Source organism: Lagopus leucura, unplaced genomic scaffold (genome assembly GCF_019238085.1).
Source record: "Lagopus leucura isolate 7727_CA_CO unplaced genomic scaffold, USGS_WTPT01 Super-Scaffold_741, whole genome shotgun sequence".
NCBI lineage: Eukaryota > Metazoa > Chordata > Aves > Galliformes > Phasianidae > Lagopus > Lagopus leucura.
This window is the reverse complement of record NW_024962256.1, coordinates 7818906-7833685: the sequence shown is the minus strand read 5'-3', so window position 1 is coordinate 7833685 and position 14780 is coordinate 7818906. Positions and strand designations below refer to the sequence as shown.

Genomic DNA, 14780 nt, shown 5'->3' with positions numbered 1-14780 from the left:
AGCCTGCTTTCAGCCATGAAAAGTTTCCCTTGCAGTGTCTGAGCTCTGTCGTTGTGGGGGGGTCAGAGTGCACATAGCTGACCTCAGCCTTCGGTGGTTTGTGGTGTAAATCTGGGCTCTTGACAGCCTGTTTATCTTCAGCCACAAGTATTTGGACGTGTTGGTGTTTTGCGAGTTCATAGCAGCAGCTGTCTGCATGCAGATCCTAGCCCAGGTGGTTAGTGCCTGTTCGTTTTGAATTTTATTATGAAGTCAACTTTTAGGAAAGACATGGTTTTTAAAGGTTGATAGTTAAGGACAGGATTTTAATGCTTTGTATTGGTTAACGTATGATTGAAGAAGCAGTCAGTCTGTCAAAGAGACTGAGACTAATTTTTATTAGGGCATAACACATGCTTTGTACAGTGCACAATGTGCAGCGTATGCAAGAAAACCAACCCCGTGTTCTACATTTCAAACCACATGCTGGTGAGCCATAGAGACGCTCAGGCTGGCACAGCAGAAAGTAGGAACTGAACTTGTGTCTTGTGCAGATGATGCTACAGAAAAGGATCTATCCGACCTGGTGTCAGAGATGGAGATGATGAAGATGATTGGGAAACATAAAAATATCATCAATCTTCTTGGAGCCTGTACCCAGGATGGTGAGTAGAGAAAAGAAACTAAGCCAGGACTTTCACACGGGTCTCCAGAACTCTCATTAATCATCGTTTTTCAAGAGTTTTTAAGGAAACTGTCATGCTGTGATGGGATTTCTAGATATTTCCTTAGCTTAGCAGCAATATTTTAACTCCTGTGTCTCATTATATTTGCAGCTTTAATATGAGAAGGGGCACTATATCATGTGAAAAATCGAATCCCTAGCCGTAAGGAAAAATGACATTTTATAGTGACTTTACTCACATCTGTCATTCTGAATGGTCAGTCTTGTTTTAGCAAAATTTGTGCCCTTTGAATTTGAAATGAGCAGCTTTATTATTTAAAGACAATGATGTTTTTTTAAAGATAATTATATATTAAAAGTTATGCAGAAAGACATACAAATTCTGGAAATTAGAAAATCTATCAAACACAGCAAAAGTATTTCTTTAGATCTTGTGACATTTTGGGTCTGAAAATGTCTGTGTTTCAGTACATGGCATGGTCTGGAAGGAATAGGATTTAGGTACTTTCAGTTGCTAATGCAGCTCTGCCACTATCCTTCTAAAGAAGCCTTGGCCAGCCACTTAGCGAAGCCCAGTCTTCCTTTTTGTTCAAGTTGTGCTTAGTGGATTCACACTTAAACATTTATTAATCCAGTTTGTTTATTGTAGAGCACCTGAAGGTTCTCTAAAGAAAATCATTTTACCTTTTGACTTTACTCCAGTTTTGACACACTTCTGTTTATCCCAAGGTCCACTGTATGTGATTGTAGAATATGCTTCCAAAGGAAACCTGCGTGAGTACCTGCGAGCGCGCCGGCCTCCTGGGATGGAGTACTCCTTTGATATTAACAGGGTCCCAGAGGAACAGATGACATTCAAGGACTTGGTATCTTGCACGTACCAGTTGGCAAGAGGCATGGAGTACTTGGCTTCACAAAAAGTAGGTAGAACTCAGCAAATGCGACACAAAGCGTTTGGTACATATTTGGTTGTAGGTTAAGTTTGGTTCTTGTGTTATTTATGGTCAATAATGAGCTGGGAGAATGACTTTTCTGCACACCTATCTGTACTTTGAATAAGCACAGGTGATCACATGATTATACAAGTCTCATTATTTCACCCACAAGACAGCAAGTCATCGTTTGCCTTCTGTTTCTAGTCAGTCTTACCAAAATTGGTTCAGATATTGGATATTAGGGAGAATTTCTTCTTGGAAGGAGTGGTTAGGCATTGGAACAGGTTGCGCAGGAGAGTGATGGAGTCACTGTCCCTGTAGGTGTTTAAGGAAAGAGTAGATGCACTTAGGGATATGGTTTAGTGGACACTATTGGTGGTAGGTGGATGGTTGAACTAAATGATCTTAGAGGTCATTTCCAACCTTAATGATTCTGTGACAGTGATGTAAAATAAATGAATTCAGTTACTGAAAGGGTAGTGTGGAGAACATCACAAGGGCAGAAATTGTGAACAAAAGAGTTAAAAATAAAGGTAAATGGAGTTCACTAGTCATTGTAAATTAAGTACTGTGCTTGAAACTTGCCTTTGGTAGACCAACAAGCTTGTTGAAATAAGTTATGCATCATGGGATGTCTCTAGACTCTTATTTCTTCAGCTTTTCTTTGGACAAATTTTCTCAGGTTGTACCTCAGTTAAATTACAGTTATGGAACCTTAACTAGCCCTGTATAGTGGACTCTGTAAACATGTTGTGCCTTAATATGAAGGCAATCATGGGTATTCTGGGCACTGTTTGGACCCAGTGTCTAAACCAGAGCACCAGATACTGATGCTAAGTACCCCCAGGAAAGCATGGAGTGCTTAGTGGGATTTATACCAATTTCCAGTTCAGACCACTCCCAACTATGGAGCTGGTTTTAACCAAAGTTTAGAGCTGAGTTTGAACCTCCAGTCCTATTGTATGGAGTTATGGGATTTTATTGCTTCTCTGCAATTGTAGAGAGAGGGGAGGGGAGCAGGAATTGAAGTCTAATTTTGCATTTATTCTTTTGTTTGAAAATAGTAATTCTTAGTTCAGTAGAGTAGACAGGGAGACACGCATGACAGTAGGACGAAATCTGTAGAGTGAGCATGAGTATTGTATTAGGTAAAGCACCTTAGAATATCCCTTTTGTAAGATTAATGAAACATTTGCCTGGCAATGAGCCACAGCCCAAGAAGAAAAGGACCATTGTGAAAGGAAAAAAATAAATCTTTTGGTTGGCAAATCTTGAAAAGCTCTGATACGCTGCTGCAGGATACTGCAAGAAAGTGTGCGCTCACACAGATGTACACAGCAGCATCATTTCTTCTGTGGTCCAGTTCCTTTGCAAAAACACTTATCAGTGCTGTGCTGAACTTGACTGAATGCAAAGCATTGCATGAGGCACAGGGAAGAAGAAAAACAAAGTCAGCACATAGTAAAAACTGTACATTCCCATTCTTCAGACATCCCACCATTTCTGTTTGTATTTCTCCAATTCTTTTCCCCTTTGGGATCCCTTTGCTGAGCTGGAATAATAAGAGATCTAGTCTTCTCATGGTATTTTCACCATGCAGGCACTGTGAGAGAGCCAGTATTCTTGTTATTTCAGTCTAATAAATGGCTCACAGAGACTTAATGGAATATATATAGAATATGATTTTAATAAGTAAAGAAGGTACTCGGGTGTCAATCCCAGTTTTTGCCTTACAAGCAATTGTACGTTGGTTCCAAGCTGGATAAATACTTTTAAGAATTCTGTTGATGTGTCCTCTCTCTGATGTGCCAGTATAGCACAAGAGCTGCAGGGGGTAGCCCCAGTCACTTCAAAGAGACAGCAAATCACTGGGGCCAGAGAGCTGGCTGTGAAGCCTGGCAGACATGGCTGTGAGTCATGGCACCACTTTGAAACAGTAAAATTGCAGGGTATGAGAGAGCAGAAAAACCCTGAGAGAAGGTAGTGGGATTTTATTCACTTGCTGGATTCACCTGGAGGTGCTGCCTGCTGTTTGAAATGTTCTGCCCACTGGCTTGCTGTTCTAGAATGGCAGAAACATCTGCTTTAGATCTTGTGCCACACTCATTAAGGCACCTTGCCTTATCAGTGGACATTAGCGATGTGTACTTGGGCAAGTGCCTTGAGTTCTGTCTCATCATAGCAGGTTCTTGTAGGGTTCGAGGACAAGGGCAGGGTGGGAAGGCTGCCTATGTTATTTCTGCTACTGTGGCATTGCTGATGCTGAGTTAGAAGCCTGATTTGACTATGAAGGTGTACTCTTGTCTAGTCTCATCTGTGTGAAGGCACTGCTGGTGCAGTTTTTCCTTGCAGCTCCCCATAGTTGACCCAGTAAGGAGCAGAAACTTCGTAGACTCATTTTGCACGTGCAGGATGAGAGATCTCAGAAAACCGCTGGGACAAATTATGATGCAAGAAAAGATGTGGGCCCTTACTAATTGTTTTGTAGTGGTTCTGTCCAGCATGTCCATGCACAGGCTGAAATAAGGTAGACAACACAGAGTAAACTGAAATTGAGCAGAAGAAGAAGAAACACAACTATTTGACTTAAGAAGTAGTTGAATATCCTGGGAGGACTCTAAGTGCAACACTGAATACCATGACCCTACTGCCACTCTGTATAAACCCCAAAAATGTTCCTTAAATAATACCCAGAGCTGCCACAACTTCCTTTCAGTGTCAGGAATATCAACTCCAAGTTTTCAGGATAATGCTGCGTGAAGAAAGAAAAAGTCTGAGGAAATACTGGTTGGGGTTTCAGTATCAGAGCTGTTTGAAAAGCAAACAGCCGAGCCCAAATTGCCTTTATTTTTTTTCCAAAGTGAAATTGCTGTGGTCTCATGGTTGAAGTAAACATACACACCCTAGACATCTGGCTAAAAATGATTTACTAGAGATACATCTCTTAAGAAGATCTTTTGTACTAAAGAAGGTTGCACTGATCTGGACTGTCAGGTTTTAGTCCAGTTGATCCAACTTAATGTAAGAGAAGCAACACAGTGACACTCGTTAACAGACATTTGCAATGAAAATGCTGTGTTACCTGTATCTGGGGTTTGTGTCACAAAGAGTGGGTCACAAACATCTTAGAACGTTTGAGTTCTCATCCTTGGCAAAATACAAGGCTTCAAAGGAAGGCTTTTCAAAGGGATTTTTGGGCAGCTGTTCAACCTGGAAGCACCTGGCTGGACCTGAATAGGTTGCAACAGGGTAACTACAGCAATCTTACTGCACAGACTCGGAGAAAACCTGTGGCTTTACAACCTAAGGATTTGGGTTAAAGTCTTTAAAGGAGGCTTAAGTATGGTTAGAAATAATTCCATTTTTTTTGCAACGGTGTATTTCAGTGGGTATTTTTGTCTTGTCTATCTCTCCAGTGTATCCACCGAGACCTAGCTGCAAGAAATGTTTTGGTAACTGAAAATAATGTCATGAAAATAGCAGACTTCGGTTTAGCCAGAGACATCAACAATATAGATTATTATAAAAAGACTACTAATGTAAGTGGATGGTTTTCTTATCTCTGGAAACAAGTGTTTCTTTCAATGTTTCACTTCAAAACTATGGTTATAATCTTAACGGGCTTCTTGTTCAGGAGACTCGCTTTTAATCAGACAGAAAACAGACATCAAGGACATAAGCAATTCTTTCCCCCTCTTACACTGACGTTTAGCTTAAAAAGATAAACAAATAGGCTCTATTTTTTATGATTTATTATAACTGCTACAATATAACTATCCATGTTGTGTGTCCTTGACTGCAATCATTTGAAATAGATGGAAACTTGATTCTAGCTCGTTTTGAACCAGTACTAAGATCTCAAAAAACACTGCATAAACAGTGATAGCAGTAACCATAATAAAAATCCTGTTTGTGAGGTAGTGCCACAATACAGGATTATGCATTTTGCCTTTGCTTGGATGTAAATAACTGTAGTATTGAAGTTAGATCAGGCTTGAGAAAATGGATTTTCTGTACCTGTTGTTGTTTTGCTGTTAAAGCTGTCCTGAATCAAGATGGGAACTTTGCAGAATTCTTTCAGTTCTTCAGACTCTGTTAATATTAAATAGATTAACACAAAATATTAATTAATCACACCGCCTGGCTCATTTACAAACATAAAGCACTGAGTGATGAATGGCATTTGAACAGTAATTATCAGAGTTCTGCATAGTTCCAAAAGGCAGAGCAGCCAGGTGGGGATTTGTTGGCACTGGAGGGGATCTGAACGCATTTCATATCAAATTTGGTACAACTCCTTGGCTCGAGCAAAGCAGAGCTTTTGTGTAAAGCTACAGGCAGTTGTGGCTGCAAGCTCTGGGGAAAGGAAAACAAAATTCCTGTCAGTGATGAACTCTGTGCAAGCAGACCCGATTTTAAGAAGTTTTTTTTGTTTCTTATTTCTACTCTTTAAAAACCTGTAGTGAAATAATCTTTTTCCACTTAGATTTGCTTACCCTACGTGTACTTGCAAGCAGCATTTTTTTTGGAGCCCTGCACATTTTAAATTTTATCTTCAGTGTTCATATCTATTTTTTCTTAATAACCTTCCTCCTTTCATCCATTTTATTAATATTTTCTTAATGAAAGTTTTCAAAATAAACTACGTGTTTGCATTATAGGACTGATCTCTGAGATTTATTTGAAGCAAAAATCAGTATTCAAATCATCCAGCCAATGTCTTCCATTTTCATTTCTCTTTCCTTCCCCCCAAATATACAGGGACGGCTTCCAGTAAAGTGGATGGCTCCAGAAGCTCTGTTTGACAGAGTTTACACACACCAAAGCGACGTGTAAGTGACTTTATTTTTGTGTAATCTGGAAACTGGTTCACCTTCCTTAAAGTTTGGGATACTTTAAAATGTATTTCCCTGCTGTCCTTTCCCTTTAAGCGTTTTCAGTTTGTTTCACGTATTAATAGATGGAACAGGACTTGCCCTTAGAAAGTGAGGATTTTATGGTAGACTGCTAACCAGCGCTCTGTTACTAATCTGCCTGGCTTCAAAGCACATGAAAGGTGGAAAATGCTAACCTCCTTCTGTCAGTGCGGAAGTTTCCCCCCTTGAACTTATTTACGGATGTGCAGCTACAAAGAGTCTATCTAATGTGCTTGGCTTTCCACATACTCTGCACTTCCTTCAGGTTTAAAAAAAAAACAGCAGTGAAAAGAAAGAAGGAAAGAAGAAGAATGAAAAAAAAAGAGAACCTTGTCAAAGTTTGTGCTGTGGTCATATATAATAAAATATAGCCTGGATATACCAGAGGTGTTTTCCCTGATTTTAGAGATATTGTTGCTTCCCAGCAGTGTTTCACATACAGAAGGAAATCATTGGACTCTGGCACTTGAGGATCTTGTAATGTGCGTGGTGTAGCTGGCTGATGCAACAGCTCCCATAATTCTGCTTCCTATTAAAGTTCCCTGTGTAAAGATCCTCAGCGCTCGCATGCATTGAGCTCGAAGTAGATGTGTATTTTTTACTCAGTGCAGATGGAGATCTTATGTTTTTTATTTCTCCAAGAGAAGATGTTAGCCTTAAAAGGCTGGATGCTTCCCAGCACAGGTGTAAAGGCTTACGCATGACAGTGCAGAGTTAAAATAGAAAGGAGCAGGGTGGAGAAAATAAGAGGTGCCTCCTCCTCCTTTAACTTGGATGCTCACCCCAAGTTGTTCCCTCCATAAGAAAAGCATTTACTGAGGCCTTTCCTGCCATCTTTACGTTATTTATGAAGGAAATTATATACACAGGTTAAGGGTGGAGCCAACTTTTGCTTTAAAATAACATCTTGACAAAATATTTAAGTGAATGTGAAGTAAATGGCTTGGCTGGTTTAGAGCTGGAAGTCATTGTGAGCTCCCGACAAGCACGGAGCACAGGCATTTCAGTGTTGGAACTGGAAGGCTTTTTGGCCCCGTGGTGCCTTTGGATAATATTATTATAAGTTTGTGCAAACAGTTTACTAAAATACATTGCTGCAAAGCTAGCAGAACTGCAGAGCAGCTTGGGGCCAGGGCAGGCTCTGTGCTGTTGCTCACCTGGCAGAGCAGCCTGGCAGTGGGCCTGTGGCTGCCAGCGGGACGTGGCGAGGCAGCTCTGGAAGTGGGGAGCAGGCAGGAAAACTGGCTGAAGTTTTCCCTCCTTCATTTCCTTACAAAAAAAATAATAATTAAAAAAAAAAGATATTAAAAGGAGCAGAATGATGCAAACTATTTTTGTTTTGAACAGCCTTTCTATCTTCCAAAATATCCCCCCATATACTTGCAAGCCAGCTCAGTGGTGTGGATGTTCTGTAAATAACTAAACTGTGAAGATGTAGGTTTTATTTTGTAATGGCTCTGGTGTGCATCCACTGCAAAAACATCTCTGTTCACAGCAGTAAGGCAATTTTACTAATGCGGCTTTCTCTTTGTTTTGCAGATGGTCTTTTGGTGTGCTAATGTGGGAGATCTTCACCTTAGGAGGATCTCCCTACCCAGGAATCCCAGTGGAGGAACTTTTTAAGCTGCTTAAAGAAGGGCACCGAATGGATAAACCTGCCAACTGCACCAATGAACTGTAAGGACCGAGGGCTGCAAACTGCATTGGAATCATAGAATATCCCAACTTGGAAGGGGCCCATCGCAGAATGTAGCATTTTCAGAATTGTTGGCTCTAAAATAGTGGATGTGTGTGCATATAGATGTGTATGGTGGAATCATAGAATATCCCAACTTGGAAGGGGCCCATCGCAGAATGTAGCATTTTCAGAATTGTTGGCTCTAAAATAGTGGATGTGTGTGCATATAGATGTGTATGGAAACGCTATGGAAAGGTCTCCAGGAAATGTTTGGTGGAGGACACTTTACACACCCTGCTGTGATCCCTTTGAAAATGGATGAGATCATCTGTAGACCAGTCTTTGTCAGTGCTTTTACACCCTTATTTTCTCAGTTTTGGTCCATTAAACATGAAAATTCATAAATGGCACACATAGCCATACCACACACAGGCTCTTATCCTGTATAAGCTACACCCAGCTGGTTTTGTACACAAAAAAAGTGTATTTGGGAACTTTTGCATTAACACAGCATTATCTACCAGTGATAGTGGAAGAGTGCTTTCCTTTTCTGATGCTTCAGTATTGCTCTTGATAGTTTTTTGCTTTTATTCCCCATTTTAATTTCTTCACAAAGGCTGCAGTCCCTTACACGATAAAATGTTTAAGCACATGTAATTTAATACTGCTGAAATGCCACAGAAGAATGCAGACTCAGGTCCACAAAGAGGAAATTTAGATGCTGGGCAAGCAGAGATACAGAAATAGAAATGAACCTTTGAGGGAAGTGACAGCATTGTATGGTTTGGGCAACAACATTGGTCCATGTATAAAGCTTTGGAGTGCTCACTGCTTTATTTATGATGAAGAATATTGGCTGTGTATGAAAAGGCTTATCAGAAGGATGTGTGATTTTAATTAACCCAGGAAAATGTGCATTTCTTACAGCTATATGATGATGAGAGATTGCTGGCAGGCTGTGCCTTCACAAAGACCAACTTTTAAACAGTTGGTAGAAGACTTGGATCGGATCCTTATTCTCACAACTAATGAGGTAGGTAGATTGTTTCCTTCCATAAGCTACCAATCAGGATGAATGGTTCAGGAAGCAGATGGAAATTATACAGTTATGAAATCCTATTCAAGTTCTCGTTCTGTTTGTCACCATCCTCTGAAGTTAGAAGCAGCTTAACTATGTATCCTATGAAATCCTCGGTTTCTTGTCATTATGTCTTGGTCTATGTAACAAAACAAACACATTTTTAAAATGTTTTTGTTAATTTCTCTTCGTATTTTTTTTATGTTTTTAGCATAGTGTTACTGAGAAAATACACATGGCAAACTGAGAGGCAATGTTTATATTTCAGCATGAGTTTCGTGTAGAGGAGTGTAGGAGAGTTCATTATGTTTTTCATTTATCAGCTCAGTTTGATTCCCAGCCATGATATCTAGGTCAGAAAAGGAGAAATTGTCAATAGTAGATTTCAGATTGTGTCTGGGAGTGAATTAGGTTCACTGAAGTAGCTCTCAGTGGAGGGAAGAAGGGCCCACTGGGAGCACGTGAGCAGCCATCCAATTATCCAAAGGTCCTGCCTACCACTGCTTCAGGTTGGGCTATATGAATGCATTTGAGCAGCATTCTTTCAGAGGACTGAAATATGATTAGTTCTAGCAAGAAACACACTGATTAGTGTATCCACACAGGAATCAGTTCTTACTTATCACATGTACTTTAGAGGAAGATCATGAGTAATGGAAATATTGATTCTTTTGGTGGAAACTTTGAGAGAAAATGTAGAAAAAAGGCTTGGATCGTGTTATATGTGTCACCATTACTTTCTAATTTTTCAGAATTCTCAGATTTATTTTTCTTAAGCAAGATATGCTATTTTTTTTACAGACACCATTTGTCTAGTACAGTAGGTTTACATTTCCAGTTGAGAAGATTCTTTGGCTTCAGTAGCAGCTATAAATTTATCTGAATTACTCTTCTCCAAAACATGGCACCTTCAGGAATGGTTTGGGAATGGGGCAGGAATATGTGCTCCCAACTAACCCAGCAGCATAGCTCTGTGTACCATTACAGTTTCCCCCCCATCCAACACTAACTGAATCCTTTCGTGCATCATTTGCACACGATTTCACAAGGGCGGTTGGCGGCGGGCTGGCTGCCATCACAGAGTGCTTGGTGGCTTGGATTGCATCTGCATTTGCAAAGTCTAGAGGGAAACTCTGGGCTGTAATTCTAAGCCTGGAAGAGGATATTTCTTTCTCTTCTTGTATGTTTAAGCATCTTGCCTTCCAGTTGTGTAGTGCCTGTGGGCCTGGAAGGATCTCAAAGGTAACCTGAAAAGGCCTTTAGGGTTATGTAAATGATTTCAGGCTCAAATTGTAGGGAAAAAAGCCTGGAAACACCTCAGGAACACATCCAGTCAATCTGATCAGCCTGCAGCAGGATCTACTGTACATTTATCATGCCTGATGTGTTTGTGTAACTTTGTCCTTGAAGGTCTCCACTGCTGCATTTCTGCATTGCCCCACAACAACCCATTGCTCTGTTTTGTTACTTTTAGCTCTTGAAGGCTTTTCCTAATATCTAAGCCTTCAGCTTAATCCAGGGCAAAAGCAGTATCTTAAGAAAGCAAGTTACTTCTCTTGTCTATGAGGTCATGTGTCCCATCTTCTGCCACTGCATGTGGTTTCAAGACCTGATTTCAAGTAAGCTGTGCAGTTTTCCTGAAGCACAGCTCCTCCATGCCGTACTGACCGTACTTTTGCTCATCCACTCCACCCTGGTACCTTGGCTTTCTCACACATGCAACTGTTGATAAAGGGTCAACCTGGTTTGCCCAGCAGCTCCAAAATTGACCAGCCAACAATATGTTCTGCATTTGTGTAAGTGATTGTTTTGCCTAAGCCCCCCTCTTTATTTTTTATTCATTGAAATCCCAGTGCTGGAGACTTTATGTCACTACATGACTGTATGCTGAGCAAAGAGACTGGAGAGGAGATAAGAATCCCACCTTCAGTTCTGAGCTCATAGCTGAATTATATCAAGCTTTCAATATGACAAGCTGCGTCTGCAATTCCACAAGAAAGCTTCAAATGCTGGAAGACTTTTCTCATTTGTCTAGAAAGTGCTCGATTGTTTCTGGTCACGTAGGGCTGCATTGCTTATACATAAATTACATGCCAGGATTGTCCTTGTGGATCTTCTGAACACCTAGGGAGCAAGATAGGAAGTAATCATTGATCCAAACTGCATTCCCTTGCTGCCTATTACATTTGTCAGCATTTAAAAGCTTATATTTTCCTCCTTTTTAAAATGGTGACCATTTTTTAGGCAATAACATGGCAACGATCAGATTTCTGGCTTAGGAAAAAAAAAAAAAAAAAAGTCAACCAAAGAATGAAATTACCCCAACCCAAAGCACAGCAGCATAAAGCACTGACTGAGGTGGAGGACTCGTCTCATCAGTGTGATCATAACTTGTGGTTTAGCAAATGAAGAGATTGCATTTAAATGAATGCAGCTGCCTTTAGAAGTTGAAAGAGAAGGAACATTTCAAGGGAGAAAATAACTTTCTTCTCCTGCCAAAACTGTTGTTTCTAGCAAAAGAGCCTTAACCCAAAACTTGGATTCAGCAGATATTATTTCCTTTTTTAATGACTGCTTTGGTCATGGCTACTCTGGGGCATGCAGGCATGAGCACAGACACACAGAGAAGAAAATGTAGTATAAAGAACCCAATCAAATGAATTTAATTTTCTTTCAGTTGTTTTTTTGCACGTATGTCTGCCACTGCATGTTTAAACACAAAGTTAATATCACAGAATATAAAACAGACATCTAAATTGACCGAAGGAATACAAAGTTGGAAGTATCTTTCCCTCTCCAAATCATTACCACGTGCTGAAGAAAAATGGTTCTATTTAGGATGAAATTTCATTTTTATCATTGTAAGTGAAAAGTCCTCTTTTGATGTGGTTGGCATGTTTATTTCCACTGACGCGGCTAATGTGGATGCTGTTGGACTTCACAAAAGTACTGTGTTATTGGCTTGGCTTTCCTTTCTTTATTCAGGCTCCTTGTTTTATGAGATATTTGAGCTACAGGCAGTTTAGAATGCAATTGCATTAGGGAAATGAGTGTTGTTTTTAAACTGTTCTTTTACCCACGGCATGATTGAGCCAAATCAGAGCAGTTGGAACATGCTATTGCCAGTTTTACTCGCTGGTTAAAAACTCAGTCTATTTCTTTTGTCACAGGAGTATCTGGACCTCAGCGGACCTCTGGAGCAGTATTCACCTAGCTACCCTGACACCAGGAGTTCGTGTTCTTCAGGTGATGACTCTGTTTTTTCTCCTGATCCAATGCCTTATGAACCTTGTCTTCCCAAGTACCAACACATGAACGGAAGCGTTAAAACATGAAAAGAAGCAAGAACATCAAGCTACCTACAGCATACAAAACAACATGGTTTCTCCAGGACCCTAAAGATTCTGCTTGTACATATGAAATATGGGAGGAAAAAAAAAATAAATGGGGAAAAAAAAAAAAAAGAAAACTTGGAGGAAAGCAGTCAGATTGTACATTAAAGATCTCATAATGTGCAACTTTTATTAAATTTTCCAACGAAGAAGAATGTTTATGAGCTGTGTCCAGATACCCATCACTATCAGTTTTCTGGCTTACCCTCAGCTGCGACAGACTTTGTTTGTACAATGGACCAGTTGGACTTGAGGCAAACTCTGGGTCTGCCTTTCTTGTTTATTTTGTAATATTTGGAGAAAATATATGTTGGCACACACTTACAGAGCACAAATGCAGTATATAGGTGCTGGATGTATGTAAATATATTCAAAATATGTATAAATATATATTATATATATTTACAATGAATTATTTTTTGTATTGATTTTAAAAATGGATGTCCCAATCCACCTAGCAAATTAGTCTCTTTTTTAACAGCTATTTGCTAAATGCTGTTCTTACACAGAATTTCTTAATTTTCACCATCCACGGGTGGAAAATACTTTGCTTTCAGGGAAAATGGTATATCATTAATTTATTAACTAATTGGTAATGTACAAAACAATTAATCGTTTATAGGGTTGTTGTGTTTTTGTAATTTAAATGGCATTTCTATGCAGGCAGCACAGAGAACTAGTAGATATATTGCTCAGACTTTACTAGTTTTCAGATCTTTTTTTTTAAAAAAAGAAATATTTACAGTATATAACTAATTTGGGGGAATTAAACTTTTGATTTATTTGTGTTTGAAAACTGCAGTGTCAGATGATTATTCTTACCAAAACCAAATCCTTTAACAAGAATGCCTTTTATTCTCAATACTTGTCACTTGAACAACTGAATTCTTGAGGCAATGTTTCCCATGGTGGAAAACCAATCATTCCACCAAGAAAGAAAGAAAAAATTAGAATGGATTCCTAAAGTAAGGCAAGTCATTACCTTGTCTCTAACCATAGCAGGACATACTGCTCTAAAAGGAGCTGAGCTTCTACCCCGGGTTGCACATGCAACAGATTAAATAGATTTCTCTTCACTGGGTTGGGTAATAGGTTCCAGATCTTTTGGCCTGGATCTTTTGCCTTTCAGACTATCCCTCTATTGTAACTTAAGTTTAAAAAGAGAGAGGTTGTTTATAATGACAGTTTGCCATAGGAATATCAGCATCTTTTTAAAGGATTAATTCATGCTGACTCCAGTATTTCCTTCTGATTCATTCCATAACAGTAGGTATAGCACTGGCCTCTGCTAAAATATCACTGTTGTTTGTATCTTTGTACGGAAGTCTCGTGTTTGTACTTTCAGAACCCTCACACTGATACGGCCATGCAATATGAATGCAAATTACACTGTTCTATGTGTGTGTGTTTTTTTTTTTTAAATTGGGTAAAAGAAGTATTAAAATCTGTTAACTTTTGTACTGACAATAAAATGTTTCTACAGATATTAATGTTAAAATTACAAAATAAATGTCATGCAGCTTATTTTTCCTAATCCTTTGTGTCATACAAAATGGTTTCCTGAACATCAAGTGATGGAACGCATCCAGAAGCACTTCCTTCTGCCCTTATCACAGAATACTACATCCCCAAGCAGTTCCTTCAGGAATAGTATTTTTGCTTCTGCCTTGTAGAATATTGGCTCATGAATAATGTGGCTCATTTGAGTAGATACACAAACAACCTCTGCTGTTTGTGGGATGAGATGCTATGCTAGAAAATGGTTTGAAGTATCCATAGTGTAGGCAAAATATATTCCTTTTTTTCATTTATTCAGTCTGTATCTTTTATCTAGTGAGTCATTCATATGGGAGAGTTTGGTGGATGATTTCTGTGGGAGATTTAAACAAAAAAAGTAACAACTGATGGAAAGACAGTCCTCGTGGAAAGAATATATATATATATATATTTTCCTTTCTTTTTTCTTGAAAATGAATAAAAGGAAGATTGACTAAAGTAGCTCACGCCACTTGAGTGAGGGAACATTCCGGTCATGCTACTCTTGCAGCTTACTCAGAGAAGGGTCTTTTCCACATACTACAGAAGTGTGTCAAGCCTGATCAATATAATGGAAAGGA

The 14780-nt window shown here is 39.4% G+C and overlaps 1 protein-coding gene across 7 annotated transcripts in view; it reads left to right on the top strand.

The window, feature by feature from the left end:
• FGFR2 (fibroblast growth factor receptor 2) overlaps window positions 1-14187 on the top strand; it is a 76560-nt gene extending 62373 nt beyond the window's left edge. For all 7 annotated transcript variants that reach the window (XM_042863667.1, XM_042863670.1, XM_042863669.1 and 4 more), the window contains 7 exons: window positions 534-644; window positions 1394-1584; window positions 5016-5138; window positions 6361-6431; window positions 8055-8192; window positions 9121-9226; window positions 12442-14187. In XM_042863667.1, coding sequence (XP_042719601.1) covers window positions 534-644; window positions 1394-1584; window positions 5016-5138; window positions 6361-6431; window positions 8055-8192; window positions 9121-9226; window positions 12442-12606 — 905 coding nt within the window. In that variant the 3' untranslated portion in view covers window positions 12607-14187. The remainder of the gene's footprint in view (window positions 1-533; window positions 645-1393; window positions 1585-5015; window positions 5139-6360; window positions 6432-8054; window positions 8193-9120; window positions 9227-12441) is intronic.
• Window positions 14188-14780: the final 593 nt, after the last annotated feature.